Source organism: Gouania willdenowi, chromosome 8, assembly GCF_900634775.1.
Source record: "Gouania willdenowi chromosome 8, fGouWil2.1, whole genome shotgun sequence".
Lineage (NCBI taxonomy): Eukaryota > Metazoa > Chordata > Actinopteri > Blenniiformes > Gobiesocidae > Gouania > Gouania willdenowi.
In genome coordinates, this window is record NC_041051.1 from 5,844,206 (window position 1) to 5,860,652 (window position 16,447).

Here is a 16,447-nt window from a genome sequence, read left to right on the forward strand (position 1 = left end):
ATGAGTTTATGATGGATATTAAAACAAACTTTGAGCGGCAATTTCAACCTTTTCCATCTTTTGTCCTTAAGCAAATAATCTTAAAGGCCTGCACTATGTGATAACAATTTATCATCTCCAGCTGCTTTAAGGGTCTCTAAGTTGCAGCTATAAAAATATCTATTTTGTCACATTGTCAAGTTGTGAAACAGAACAAAATGAAGCGTATGAAAAAGACAATAGTTTTATTCCAACAGGCATTTCAATAGACAATACAGATGTTGAACTGAAACATCTCAACGAGCTTCCCAAACTCTTAAGTGACAAAGTAAGATGAATTTTCAAACTTCCCTCGACACAATCACTTCCACAAAAAAAAAAAAGAAAAACAATAAAATAAAATAAAAATCAAATATATTGCTGACCACCCAGTTTGATTTCCAAAGCAGGAACAACATTTTACCAACTACAAGCCGGTCCCAAAGTTAAACACTCAAAGAACAGTTTGCGCAGCACAGAACAAGCTAGTTTAAAACAATCTTTGATCAGTTATGATTGGTTTAATCAAATCTTACTCACACAGGAGTAAATATCAGCTTTTTTTGTGGACTAACTGGGCACTGAAGTATATGAACAATGAACATTTACCAAAACACTGTTTAAACCAATAAAACCTGAAGTGTTTAAATGTGACTTATGTACAGAGACAGGGAAGTAACAGAGGCCTGGTCTTAAAGTGATATACAGCAGTTATGTGGAGCAGGGAAATGATAACTTCTTCTTAGTGTTTGAGTGGTCACAGGCGGGACAAACAGCCACACCGGGGAGGAGAACCATGACATACACGTGAGTTCCATTACACCAGGCCTCCCGTCTGTTGCTGGAACACGTCAATCGTATCTTCATCCTCCATTTCCAACTGTTTGACATAAAAACACGAGTCACATGAGATTCATTCTGTAGTTGTAAATGGATCAGTCTTTCTTAATAACATGGCAACTTAGGGGTAAACCCTAAGGTCTGTAAACATCTGTGAACTGCTGCTACAATCATGTATATGCTCTGAGTTAATTCAGTGTTATATTGGTTTTTATTAGAAGAGATCCTCCACTGTTTATACAAATGTGATCTAAAACTTTTGAAATGTACTTATTAGAGGATATATGCCAAAAAAAAATACACTATTTTGCACTACATTCATTTTTATTAACTACATTAGAGTTTTAGAGCCTGTGTTTCGACATTTTTAAATCATGTGATTGATGATGTCACACGGCCCCACTGCCTATAAAAATCCCATTGTTCTCTATTAGAGAGAAGCATTCAGCCTTTTTTTAGATCATTTAGCAGCGTTTCAGTCAAAATGACAATTTGTGCTGTTTTGGTTGCTGTGAAAAAACAGGAAAAATTAAAGATATTGATGTAAAACCACTTGTTTACCAAAAAAGGATAAAAACAGCTGTAACCTGAAAAGATCTGTGACCGCAGGGGGCGACAGTTCCAACTCTGTGAAAAACTAAATCTTACCCTAAACCTGACCCTAACCCTAAAAATTGTTGCGATATAGGTTTATAACCTAATCCTAACCCTAACCCTAAAACACCACGTACGTGTACTTCGGTAACTGTATCAATAGCACCGGGGATCGTCTGTACGGCAACCGTACAAATAGACACTTTCTATATTTTTCTCATATTTGTCACTTTTTTGTGTTCTGGGTATTATTTAAATTACTCTCTCTCAGTATGTGTGTTTTTGGTGTCATTTGGTGGTTTCTTATGTTGTTTTGTATGTTTTTCTGTTATTTTTTGTGTATTTTGTAACAATCTTGTGTGTATTTTTCTTGTCTTGTCTTTTGTCTTTGTTGTCGTTTTGTGTGTTGCTGGTAATGTTAAGTATTTTTCTCTCTTAGTGTGTGAGTTTTTGGTGTCTTTTGTTGTTGTATTTTTGTGTATTTTGTTGTTTGTTCTTTTCATTTTCACTATATTTTTCTCTTATTTTGTGTGTTTTTATTGTCATTTTGTGAGTTGCAGGTAATATTAAGCATGATTATAATTTTAAACTACAAATAAGCATGATAAAAACCCCATATTTTTAATGCTTTCATTTGTTAATTTCTCTCTCTCTCTGAAACACTACTCTAACTCAACTTTTCATTTTTATTTGAGATAACTACTTCATGTGCAGTTAAAACAACAAGTTTGTATTGTTTCACAGGTATTGTTCAATGTTTTACAATAAAATAAGATTGGAACATTAAAGGTGAACGCTGTCAATTACTTAAAAAAAAAAAAAAAAAAAAAAAACGGCCAAAATTGGACACGACAGGTCAGGTTTTTTTTGTGCCCTGGAAGAACACGTTTAATATCAAGCAGATAAATGTTGATCTAAGGCTTCAGAATTACCTGTGAGGGCGTGTCTGTCTCATTTATTGGCTGTCCATCAAATCTGAACCGGATTTGCTTGATAGACAGTCCCTAAAAAACAGATTAAAAACACAAAATTAATATCAGTTTCTCACATGATCACACACACTAACAAAATACTGAAAAAAAAAGAAAATAAAAAAATTTAGGTCATAGGTTTGTCATCATGGTGACAATCATACAAGCAATGAAAACGCTTCTTAAAAGTCTCTCTGCGGCCGGTCAACTTATCAAAACTTTAAAGAAAGATTAATAAATAAAGTATCCCACTAGAGGACACTCTCTAGTCATGAAACCTTTTCAAAGCTCCAACCATTTAATCAATTGTTATAAATAAAAGATTTGTTTATGGAGCCTACTTAAAAAGCAGCCATTACAAAGCACTTACAGTAGAAACACAAGAGCAATACAAATGCTTTAACCAAATCTATAGCTAAGCTTTGTTCGACTCATGAGTGCTTACTTTTACTTTTAAATAAACTATATCGGAGTTCATCAAACTGCTATTTTCTTCTTCTTTTGTTGCATCTCTTACTTAGAGCACAGGAAGCAGTTTGCAAAAGACGTGCAAGAAAACAACAATGACTAAAAATCAGAATTAGAATCAGTTTTTTTCCCCAAGTAGAGTTTTTAGACCATACAAGCAATTTTTGTCAGTGCGAAAAAACAAAACAAACCAGAAACAGTATAATACAAGAAGACAGTCATCAACACCCCCCGCCAGATTGGTTGTCATTATTACTCACAACCTTTTCCTAAATGTCCTAAATGTTAGAACTTAGATGTATACATAAGAAAATATTATCACATCAGAATATAAAATTACTATCTTAAATGTTTTCTGAGAAAAGCTGTTCCCTTTGAAGGTACCTTGAACGGAGTAAAAAAACAAAATAAGGGCAATAACTTCAGACAAAAATTATTGCACATTTTTCATTTACGAACTCCATCAAGGTATTGATACCCTGAAGACACACACCAAATTTGGCTGTCCTATCTTAAATGGTTTCTAAGAAAAGCTGTCCCTTTTAACTCAGACCAACGGACATATGGAGCTCAACCTATATCCCCCTTCCACATATATATATATATATATATATATAAAGAAAGCCCAGCTGTTTCACCGGCTTATAATTGAGAGCCATAAAAAAATTTACTCCGTAAAAAGAATGTATTCTATCCCGCTGGAATATTTGGGACTAGCCATCCTGTCTTCCTGATATCTGAATCCTTATTTGACTTTCAAATACTGGTAAATTCAAGGCACTGAGGTTAATAGAATAATTTACAAACACAGCTCCACAGTCACCCTTTGGTCAGAAACTTTAAGGGGTGTAAATAAAAACCCTTCAAGGCACTTTCAGAAGTCCAATAACACTAACAATTGCACTTTTATTAATGGAGAATAAAAACAGAAGGAAGTGAACCGTTCCAGTAAGAACTCTGCTGGAGATGAAATCACTGATGTGTGTTAGAGGGGCGAGGGTGGGTGTCGGTATGTGACCCAGATCTAAACCCTTAAAGAGTTTCCTCATTATCATTATCTGTAGAATGTGTGTCATGACTACATTTGACCAGGAGGAGGAGAGCTGGATCTCAGCAAGAAAAAAAAAAAAAAAAAAAAACACACACCAGTGGAAAAGTACCCACGATGCATTGCAGCATTCACATTAATGAAGCTCATCTGGTTTGCATTTGGTGTCTGAACAGCATGTGAATTAAAACTGTCGCTTTAAAACAAGTACGATACAAAAAAGGTGCACAAAAGTGTGAACAAGTTTTTTTCTGCACGTTAAAAGATAACAATGTTTTAAGTTATGTTATCTACATCACATTTATGCTGAGTGGGGATATTCAACTGGTTATGTGATACTACTTGTTGGTTGTTTATCTTATCTATAATCAAAATGAATATTATAAACTGAAAAAAGCAGGGGTAATCATTGCTTCATCAAAGAAATTCCTCCAAATTAACTGAGCTTTATTATAAAAGAGCTGCAGTAATTTAAATAAAACATAAATCATGTTCCACACGTGTCAGAAAGCACCCCCTAGTGGTCTGTAAAGTGAAGCACAACTAAACAGCTTGTGACTTTTATTTATTTATTTTTTAGGGAGCAAATACAGGACCACATTTTGGTAAAAATGTTTTGCTTTTAGGCTATAATTTTTGAACTGTTTAGCTTGATATTTGATTTTGGAAGATATTTAGCTTTAAGTAGTCCATGTATGACTTTATTCAACAAACATAGTTCAACTTAAAAAAAAAAATTGGTTTCTGTTTATCAAATAAATTCTCTAAAATCCTGTTTGGGAATAAGAAAAAAGTCAGTTGTCCAAAATATCCAAGCTTAGGTTGTTTTTTTTTTTATTATTATTTAAACCTGTCAATTCTGTACAATTCAACAGAGTTTTCATATAATAAAAATACAAAAGTCTGCAACAACATAAATATATTAGTAAGTCCAGAAGCTATTAATAAAAAAAAAACAAAAAACAAAAAAAAAACAAGCTACGTCTTTCATTCAGACAGCTCAAATTGCACAAAAGATGCGCACGTGATATAGTGTAGACCAGTGGTTGCCATGGTTTTTTGGATCATGACCCCAGTTTCACAAATAGCTGGAGATCCCAAATATTTTTTTTCTACAAGACATTTTTTACCATGTTTGTTATACTATCTAACAAATATAGCTTAGCTATGATTAGTGTACAACGTGACGATACACGCCAGCTCACCTATTTTATTTATTTATTTTATTTGTAATTTTTTCCCTTTTCTTTATTATGCATTTCATCTGAACTAGATTTATATTTGACAAGGTGAAAGTATAGAGCAAAGTTGTTTAGGATTGTGTGTTGTTTTAATTTGAAAAAAATGTTAAAATAATTACTAGAAATTTCAGGGGACCCCATATAAATATTCCAGTGCAGACCATCCACCGTAAATGGCTGCATGGGATGAGAACTAGAACATAATAACTGATGGGTGACAGTAATCTGGCCTTGGAGGGACAAAAAAAACCTAAAGTAAAAATCTACCGTTACATAAATATATATAAAAAAGATAAATAAAGTAGATTAGTGTCTTAGTGCAGTGGTTCCCAAACTTTTCACAGTCCCGTACTTTTAACCTGAAGCCATGTGCCCCTTATTCCTGCACACTTAAAAAACATAATAATGTAATATCATATACAATGTATCCCGGCAGTGACATCTGTCCCTGAATTTTACCTATCCTATTGATGAATAGTATATTATATATTTCTTGAAGAAAATGCAAGTGAGGATGCAGGTGTTGGCTCGCGTCATCAAACACTGCATTAGCATTAGCCTAGAGTTAGCATTACCCTATCATTAGCATTAGTTAACATTAGCATTAGCCTAGCATTAACATTATCATTTGCTAGCATTAACATTAACATAGCCTTAGCCTAACATTAGCATTAACATTAACCTAGCATTAGCATCCACATAGCATTTATCTAATGGTAGCATTAGCTAGCATTAACTAGCATTAGCATTAACCTAAGGGTGTGCGATATGACGATATTAGATCGTGAAGGATTTCAACATGACGACGATCTCCCAAATCACGGAGATCGTAGAACCGTTTGTAGTTCACATTTTAACCCTAGCGGTGCCGTGTCTGCGTCATATGTCTGTCGTCCATACACAGAACATCCAATGTTTTTTTTCTCTGCCAAATCACACCATTTGCTCGTCAACATGTCAGCATTACAGACATTAATAAAGATTAATTAAGCGCTTAAACAGGGCAGAAGTACGCTCCGCTCCCCTTCCCCCCCAGTGCAGGACACACAGAGTTAGCTGTGCTGCTTCCTCCGTGTTAGCAACTGTCTGTCAGAGGCTCAGTGCAGATGTCTGTATGTCAGTTAAACTCTATCAGTTCTGAGTGTTGAAGCACACTGAGAGATCTTTGAGAAAACATTGCATGTGTTCCTCTTCTCTAACTAACTCTCTGTCGCTGTAGCAGAAATCTACTGCTGCTGCAGCTAACGGGGCTGTTGTTATTGTGCTGCTAGTGATTAATAAAAGGGTCTGTGTGGCATTTTTCTCCACTGACTTTGACCCATTATTGTTTATTTTAAAAATAAAATAAATTGAGTATATGTCACCATTTTGAGGAAAAATATATAGATATGAATATCACCCAGGCCTAATGTAACCAAAGCAGTAGCGTTTTATCTTGTAAAGGATATGATTGTCTAAACTGTGTGAAATGAGGTGTTCAAACACTGCTTAAAGTAGGATTTTATTAATGAGGGTGTTACCTCAATAACAAATAGAAATCACTAGACTGATATGCTGCCTTGTTATGTAGCAAGTGATGCTAATGCTAACGCTACACTACTTTAGTTAAACAAAGTAAAAAGACTGTGTGTGACTAAAATAACTTGTCAGCCTTTTTGTTTGATGTCAATTGTACTCGGAACCAGTTTGATGAATTGCTTACATTCAATTAAAAAAAAAAAAGATAATTACCTTGTCTTAAATGATCTTTTATTCCTTTTTTCCATTTAGGGCAATGATTTTAAGTGGGTGATTTGGTTTGTTTTACTGGTAAAAAACTTTAAAATAGTCTAAATGATTTGAATGAAAAAAATCGCGGTCGTGATTTTACAAAGAAAAAATCGTGATATGATATTTTTCCTATATCACCCACCCCTACATTAGCCTAACATTAATATAACATTAGCTCAACATTAGCATTAGCTTAACGTTAACCTAGCATTAACATCAACATAACATTCATCTAACATTAGCATCAGCTAGCATTAACCTAACATTAGCATTAACATAACATTAGCTCAATAATAGCACTAGCTCGCATTAGCATTAATATTAGCATCAACATAGCATTCATCTAACATTAGCATCAGCTAACATTAACCAAGCATTAACATTAGCATTAACTTAGCATTAGCATTAACATAGCATTTGTCTAATGTTAGCAACAGCTAGCATTAACTAGCATTAGCATTAACCTAGCATTAGTACTAGTAATCCCTATGACAATTAGCGTACCCCACTTTGTGACGATAGGCCCAGTTATCATCTATCACTGAGTACCCACCTGTCTCTCACAGTACGCCTTCATGAGCTTAATGAGTGGTGTATGTTTTTTGATCTTGAACTGAACTACAGATCCATCCTGACCTGCAACCTTCAGGTTTATGTGCTCGTTGTTTTCCGTCTTCACTCCTTCCTGTGGAACGATAATACAGAACAATGTCAGTTCAGAACTACAGGTAGACACATGATGAATAATTGTTTCAGAGCTAAAATAAGTAACAAAGTGTTAACGTGATTTTTATCTACAATGAACCACGTTGATTAATATATTGTGGAACAAGAAACAATTTACAATTCAAATGAATTAAATGAAATCTTGTTTAAAGTTTAGTATTAGAATTTGAATAAAACCATTAAATTAAATATGATTGATATTTTTCCTGTGATTACCAATAGTTTCAACAAATGATTATTTAAAGTCAAAGCTGCAACCCTAGTCCATTCCACACTGTCACATGTTGTTTGGTTGTAAAAAAAAAAAAAAACATTGCTCACACATTAGGGTGTAATTTCTTACACCCCTAATGTGTGAGCAATGTTTTTTGTTTCGATTTGGCAATATATTGCAATGTTTAACCGCGCGATTATCATATACATTCAAAAAATTTAAAAATATTTTTTAATGTAATTTGACAGTTTGATAAACATACCACTTGTTTTTTATATTTGTACTTGAATTACAGTTAGTTACCATTTACTTGCTAGTTTTGAAAAAATAAATAATACCATTCATACCATTTTTCACTTGTAAATAGTTTTAGTCTATATCGTCCAGCTCGGACGATATAGACTAAAACTTACGTCTCGATATTTTTTCTCAAAATGGCGATATACAATATAAATCTTGATAATTTCATTTCAAATGAAGTCTGACTTGAAAGACAATTCAGGCCCAGGGTTAAATTTGCTGATGCAATTGTGGCTTTTACTCCTCTAAGGGACAGCACGTGTGAGTGAGTTCTGTAGTGTGGCTTGTTTAGGTGAAGGTCTGGGTTAGGACACACACAGCAATCCATCATTTGTGCTTTTAATGTTGTTCTGAGAAGTAGTGAAAGCAGCGACATACATAAATTGTAATTCAGACTAGGGATGTAACGATTAATCGTAAGGCAGTTAAGAATCGATTCATAGGTATCACGGTTCACATTGATACTCAGAAAATTGAATCGCAGTACTTTTTTTTAATATATTATTATTATTATATTTATCATTCTCTTGTAGGCGTAGGGCGTAATCTGCTATTACTTTCTTTCTGGCCGTCATCTACTCTTAAACATATTTATAAATGATTCATTACCCCTTTAGCACCGAAAGAATATCTGTAATATTACGTGAATATCTGTAAAAGTCACGTTTTTCTATTAGCTCTGTCTGCTAGCGCGTAGCATCTCTTCTTCACTGCAAGAATATCTGCATGGCAACCGACCACTGGGTTACCAGCGGCCTCTGCTGGTCCAAACAAATATCTGATGTAAATACAGTGCAATGACTGTTTTTTTTAAAGTCCAATTGTTAAGGCACAAAATACATTTTCAGTTGCACTTTTAAAAATAAAAAGAACTATTATGCAGTTTTGCATTGTTTACTATAGAACCAGATTTTAAATTAATAGGCTACTTCTTTATTTGTATTATTCCTTTATTTATTTAATTTAAGATTTATTTTTAGTTAAATTACATTGTTTTGACTAGTTTATCGATGAATTCTTTTGACAATGAAAAAAAAGGAAAATAGTACAGTATTTTCTAGTTTTCCCCCCCCAAAAAATAAAGGAATATTTTTCAGTCATCATTTGTCTACAGTCCTGTTTTGTAAAATAAATCATGAGAGAATCTTATTGTGAACCCAGTATCGTGAATCGAATTGTATCGGGAGTTGAGTGAATCGTTACATCCCTAATTCAGACCATTTTTACTTGTAAAAGTGAAATTTGTAATTAATGATATTGCGATGTATATCATATTGTTTAGTATCAACTTACATCGTATAGTGACATGCAAATCGTATTGTGTCATCATATTTATGGCAATATACACCCCTATTACACATGCAGTCACAAACAAAATAGACTAAATCCAGTAACACAGCAACCAAAAATTTATAAATAAACAAACAATATCATAGAATCTATCTTCTTATCTATAAAGCAAGGAACCTCTGTCTGTTTGTGTGTGTGTCTGTCTCTCAAATATCTCAGCGAATCAGGCTCAAATTGACCCGACACTTTCAACATGGCTGTTGCTTGGTTCCAAGGTGTGCAATGTCAGATTTATTTGGATTGTGATGATACCGTTCATGACTTATTTCACTGCTGATTTATATTTTTAAAATAATAATAATAATAATAATAATAATAATAATAATAAATGTGTGTGGTTCAGGAGGCAGGTTTTATTTGTTTAATATTGATTTATTTTGGTTAATTTTACTTTTAAAAAAAAGAAGAAAAAAAGCAATAATCATCATGTACCTCAGTCAGCTATTTCTACATTATAGAACACACGCACAGAGGAAGACACCAGCTGGTTGGCTGTGTGTGATCACGCATAAAGCCCTGTGCGCGTCTCCGCTGCGCGTTCACGAACCTTCCGGTCTCTCAGAGTGGATACAGCAGTAGTTGAATTCAAACTCACAACTTTAAATAACGTCTACCAGAACACACACAAAGGCCTACTTTTCTATTATTTTACGTGTCGCACAGCCATCTAATTAATGAGACATTTTGAGCAACATTGCAGACACTCACCTTTGGTTTTTCATCAGCCATGGTCACTCTTTTGGCGCTTCTCTACACTGCCACACAAAGAACACGAGTGCGCGCACGTACGCGCTCTCGCTGTAAATATCCGTGCGCAACGTGCGCGAGCACGTCGGTATGCGCGTCCACCACAAGGGGCTAGGAATGGCTGAAAGTTGTCACGAGGGTGAATGCGCAGTCTCGTCGTGGGCGGGAGACTTCATATGCCCGTGAAAGAAGAACTCGGCGTCACATGCACGCGCACGGCGACGTTTTACCTTTGTTTTTGGATTAAAAGATGACAGAACGCGGGTATAATTGCACATACCTTATAGTTGATTATAGATGAAAATAACACAATCATTCTGCTCTTATTGTGTGTTTATTCGACCATAACCTGAATAAAAAATGGACTCCTGTTTGTTTTCTTTTCAGTTTAACCCTTTCATTACCAGCGGCCATTTTGTTTTTATCCCCAAGAAATAAAACATGACCGAACGACTTTATTAGACTTGTGCGCACACATATAATACTGAACTTAATAAAACACTGATAAAAATAATAATAATAATACTGCCAATATTCTGTTTATACTAGTCACCTAAATGCAATACTCATACTTGCATAATCCGCTCTATTAACCCATTCCAGGTGTAATTTCAAATTAAGATAATTACAATCTGTTTTTATTGATGATATAATCGTAATAAACAACAAAACAAAAGATTATCGGATGGAAAATCAGGCACAAGGAAGGACGTCGCATTCATGACGTCACTTCATGAGTCTGGGGGTCCTTCGGGTAAAATACAGAGGCGCGCGAGCAGCACTAAAGCTTTCCAGATCATCAACACGTTTGTTTCATTTTTCATTTAAGATTGAATAACTCCTGTAACATTATTTCCTAATGGAGGAGTTAGACGTGGAGGCGGTAGTAACTGTAAGTGACCGCTGTGTGTGTGTGATTTTTATTTGTTCTGCCTGCTTTGAACAGCTCTGTATATTTATGCTAACTATAGCAACACACATTTTACTGAAAATTAAAGCCTAGTGTTTGATAAGTAACATTAAAACACATTTTGAACGATTGTCATTTGGTCATATGTGTTATAGAAACAATGAACAAATTACAATCTTTGATAATATCATCTAATATTTAGGTTTAGACTAATTAGTTACATTAACAACGCTGTCATCAGATCATTAGCTTAAAGTTTTGGAATAAATTTATATCTACAGACATCTAAATTAAAGAGTGAATTATTGGAATAAAAAAATAAATACGTATACATTTAGAAACATTGTAATTAAGTATTTATTTTTGCCGCCTATCTGCCAAAGAGTTTGGTCATCTCAACAGGACTTCTCTGTTAAATAAAGGTTTTTTTTTTAATGAAAGAAACGTAAATTACACAAATTCCAGTGAACTAAACATTGCATATTCAATGGGGGGAAAAACAAACAAAAAAGGTGAAAAAAACTCAGCTTTTGCATGACTAATTGTTTCCTGTGCCTCCAAGTGTCATCCTGTAATGCCTGAATTGGCTTTATTCTTCACTAGTGATGCTTTCCACGACTTTATTTGTTCTCTTTATTTTGTTTTACTGATTTGTAAACTATTGCAATTTGTCAATAAAATTTTAACAAAAAACAACAGAAACAAAAAAAAAAAAAACATTGCGATATTATTTAGAATATCAACACAACAAAAATGTCTATACACACCATTGAACATCATTTTACAGCAGATATATTGTCCTTGTTAAAATATAGACAGAAAATGCTTCAGCTCACAGCAATGTGTGTCTTATAAACAACAAAAAAATATTTACATAACGTTGTGGTTATAGTTACATCTTTATTTAAAAAAACAAAACAAAAAAAAACCCTGATAGTCATAATGCATACACCTGATTTTGCTTTACTTGTCAGTTTGGTGAAACTTGTCTGATTTAGACAGTCTTTGTTTTATTAATTTAATTTAGTTTTCCATTTAACAGAATTCCCAGATTCAGTGTCTTTCCTTCATAATTTCAGGAAATCCCTGCAGTTAGTACTGGAAAGCATATGGGATTTGCATGGGGTCCAGGTGACATCCTCGTTTATGAGACCTTGTACAAAGCTAAAGGTACGTGCATGGATCCCTTGAGTGTATGATTTTTATGTCCCTCTGGTTTGTCTCTTACATTGTGCTTTGTCTTTCTGTTTCAGGTGCTTCCAGTTCAGGGAGTTCTCTGATCCACGAAGTAAGGAAAGACGAGGACATCTACTCTCCCATTTTACGCAAACTCTTCAATGAGTCTCATCACATCTTTGTCGGCCTGCAAACTGTAGGAGAGGATGTCCCCAGCAAGAACAAGAAACCTCAGTAAGTTTACTGTTACATTAATGGTGCAACCTGCAAGTTGAAGGAGAGAGAGGACATAGCGTCAAAATACAACTTTCAGATCCCTCCCCCTCCCTCTTCTGTCCTGCCTCCAAAGTCCCTCCCTCAGGGGAGCTTAGAAGCTAACGTTAGCCCGACTGCAATATCATAGTAGTAATATAGCATGCACTGTTAAAAGGATATTTCTGCAGCGGTCTTTCCCACCAGGCTACTCTCTCTCTCTCTCTGTCTCTCTCCCACTCAATGTGCACACTCGCAGCAGCAGCCCAAACAAGCCGTTGGATCAGCCTAAATCACAGAGGCTGCTGTGAGGGCAGCGCGATCACAAAAACAACGCACGCACTACAGAGTACTAGAGTAACAGTTACAAATCAAAGACAACGTAGATCAAGCAGCAGTAATTACCTTTACTCTCTACTCCTCCGGACCATAGACTGTAAAAAGACTGATCTCCAGGCACACTACCTATGAGCATTGCTGTGTTTCGGCCACGGCAGGTCACGCTACTGCGATCACACGCACTTCCAATCAACTGGTGGAAATAAAAGTGCTCATATGAGCTTAAACGTTGATATTGTGTCCCCCCTGCTTATTTTTTGCGGCTCAAACAAGCCTGGTCTGAGGTATCGGCTCTTGTAGATGCTTGACTGAGTGGAAGGGGGCGGGGGCTGTGAGCAACAGCTGTGAGACAGTCCATCAAACACAATCCTAGCTCTGATTGTTTTGTTTTTTTGGTTGGTCGCAGTGCATTCTGGCAATCTGCCAAAGGCTGGAGGAGCAGCAGGGGGACTCAATGAGCCTTTTTTTTTCACACTAACTATTAGTTTCATGCATTGCTGTCCTTACATAGTGACAGATTTAGTAAATCTGACAAAAAGTCACTTTTATAAGAGTTACGGACTGCAACTTTAATGAACAGAATCAATGAAGCACTGCTTAGCTACTATATTAAATAGTTTGTGTGTTGTTTTCCAGGTTTGTCAGCATCAGTAAAAACTATAGATCTGTTATTCGAGCATGTATGGAGGAGCTTCAGCAGTTGGCAGGTATCATTTTTTTAATCATTTTTTGAAAATTATTAGAAGTATGTCATTTTGCTGTGTAGTTTAACAATCAAATGAATGCTTTTATGTTTTTTGCAGTGTTAACAAAAGATGCTGAAGCGGCCACACGGTTGGGAAATCAGGCATGTTCTACAATCACATGTGCACATCACTTAAAAGAAAGATTTTCATGATTATAAATGAATGATTATAAGCATACAAATATATATTAGTGAAGATAAATTATTATAAGACACAGAGGCAAGCTACAATGGCCTCATGTAAACGATTTTCAATATCCACGAGTGGTGAAATAACCCAAAGTTAGGGTTCAAGTTGCATAAAGAAAAATTGTTTTATATCCCAACATAGTCATCTTTATATTGTAAATAAAAACAGAGATCAGATTTTTTTTCTTACATTCTCACATGCAGTTATGGGCCAATGAAAATGGTTTAAAAAAAAAAAAGTATTTTTTTTGGCATTTCAAGAGACTGTAACCCAAGAACAATGCCAAATTGGAGAAGCTGGCATGTCCACCAGATAGTATGTATAGCAGATATTTTTATATAGTCTGAGATAGTAGGTGGAGCTGTATTAATATACCAAATGTCAGTTTGCTATAGTTGCTGTAGTTCTTGAGCTATTGGAAGCTGAAAATGGATGAAAAATAAGGACATGCAAAAATCGACACATAAATTGTCTCCAAAAGTATTCATCCGATCAAACTAAAGATTTACAGAACAATCATGGAACAATTGGTAACATTTTCAGGATTTTTTTAGGCCAAAATGTGCAGGATGTCCTGGAATTTGGAATGATATTCTGATAACTGATATTCCCCTCCACCCACCTACCAGTAATTGCAGCGATCTAGTTTTTGTCGTGGAGTTAATTAGTTATTCCACATACTCTTTATCATGTTGGCCTGCTGGCAAATTCAGACATTAGACAAAGCTGATAATCAGAAATAATTCCTTTTGTAAAATGAGAAAAAATACTTGAACTTTTGTTCTGTAAAACATGTAATATTTAATTCATGACAACTGTTTTCAAACAAAACAATTCATATTTAAGTACTAAGAACCTAATCAGTAAACCTAAAATCAGTAACTTCAGTGAATAATTCTACTTTGAGATTGTTGAGTGCCTCTTACCTTCTTTGAATTACAAACACTCCCCACACACAAAATGCAGCGCTTAGTCACGCCTCTCCACGGGCGATGAGGCGTCTACGTATATATGATGTCTATGGGTGGACTAAGGAAGCCTGTTTATTATCCCCTGCTGCAAAGTGAAAAGGGTTATTGTTTTGAGCTCTGTCCACTCGTCCGAGTTAAAGGGGACAGCTTTTCTCAGAAACTGTTTAAGACAGGATAACCAAATTTTGGTGTGTGGCTTCAGGGTATCAATACCTTGATGGAGTTAAAAAATGAGAAGCGCTCAAACATTTTTTACGGAGTTATTGCCCTTGCATCATTTTTTTACTCTGTTCAAGGTATCTTCAAAGTGTACAGCTTTTCTCAGAAACCGTTTAAGATAGTTAGTAATTTGATATTCTGATGTGATAATATTTTCTTCTGTCTGATAATATTTTATTGTATACATCTAAGTTCTTACATTTAGGACATTTAGGAAAAGGTTGTAAGTTATAATGTACAACCAATCTGGCGGGGGATGTTGAGAACTTTCTTCTTGTTTTATTTCGTAGCAATATTGGTGGATTGGTCGATGCCGGTTGACAGTGATAACACTGTAAAAATTGTTGCTTAGATTCAACTAAAAGACATTTTCCTTCCACTTTTTAGTAATTTAGTGAACTACATGTTTTTTTGATTTTCGGAAAACTCAAAACATTTTATTTTTCTGTATTTAATTTTCCTGCGATAGCTTTTGAGAAAAAGCAAAAAAATTTAGTTTGACTAACTTAAATCATACAACATTAAATAAAGTTCAATTTATATGACACAGACACAGACTACAAAGGATAGTCAGGACTGCAGAAAAGATCATTGGTGTTGATCTGCCCTCCATCCAAGACTTATACCTGTCCAGGGTCAGGAAACGGGCAGGTAGCATCACTGCAGACCCCTCACACCCTGCACACAATCTGTTTAAACTCCTCCCCTCAGGCAGACGCTACAGATCACTGTACGCCAAAACTTCCCGCCATAAAAACAGTTTCTTCCCTCAGGCTGTCACTCTGATCAACACTATACAGTCAAAGAGTGTCGGACCTGTTTCTGTTACTGTGAAATAACCTGGAACTAAACATATCAACCCTGGAACAACCTGTCACTGTGAATGTTCATGGACATAACTTTTTCATTTAAATGTTCACCTATTTGCACTACTCATCAATGCACTACTGCACTATTATCTTATTATTATTATTATTGTATTCTTATTTTATTTCATTATTATTATTATTATTATTATTACTATTATTATTATCTTGTTATTTTTTATTTAGTTTGCACATATTAGTCTAACTACTCTTATATTTATGTTTATACTTCTTTTTTTCTTTCTATTTTTCTCTATTTTATTTATTTTTCTTTATTCTAGTTGATTGTTATTATTTAATGTTATACTACCTGAGAGAGCACAGGTCACCAAAATAAATTCCTCGTGTGTATTCATTCACCCCTGGCCAATAAAGTTGATTCTGACTCTGATTCTGATGTATATACCGAGAAATAGATTTGGACGAATCCAAGCATTCAGTATTATAGGTTTTAAATAAAAAATTTTTTTGCATGTTTTGAAAGTCTAAATC

General features: G+C 34.8%; 2 protein-coding genes across 3 annotated transcripts in view; one reads left to right on the forward strand and one right to left on the reverse strand.

Moving 5' to 3' along the window:
- Positions 1 to 209: 209 nt before the first annotated feature.
- Positions 210 to 10,442, reverse strand: LOC114467971 (small ubiquitin-related modifier 2-like). The gene is made up of 4 exons (XM_028454534.1): positions 10,249 to 10,442; positions 7,504 to 7,635; positions 2,385 to 2,456; positions 210 to 898 (listed from the first exon to the last, which is right to left on the reverse strand). The coding sequence occupies exons 1-4, from the start codon at positions 10,267 to 10,269 to the stop codon at positions 836 to 838; spliced, it is 288 nt and encodes a 95-aa protein (XP_028310335.1). The 5' UTR covers positions 10,270 to 10,442; the 3' UTR covers positions 210 to 835.
- A 593-nt stretch (positions 10,443 to 11,035) lies between these two features.
- The window catches only part of nup85 (nucleoporin 85), a 29,055-nt gene continuing 23,643 nt past the window's right edge, over positions 11,036 to 16,447 (forward strand). For both annotated transcript variants that reach the window (XM_028454516.1, XM_028454517.1), the window contains exons 1-5: positions 11,036 to 11,179; positions 12,277 to 12,367; positions 12,451 to 12,607; positions 13,601 to 13,671; positions 13,768 to 13,811. In XM_028454516.1, the coding sequence (XP_028310317.1) occupies positions 11,147 to 11,179; positions 12,277 to 12,367; positions 12,451 to 12,607; positions 13,601 to 13,671; positions 13,768 to 13,811 (396 nt within the window). In that variant the 5' untranslated portion in view covers positions 11,036 to 11,146. The remainder of the gene's footprint in view (positions 11,180 to 12,276; positions 12,368 to 12,450; positions 12,608 to 13,600; positions 13,672 to 13,767; positions 13,812 to 16,447) is intronic.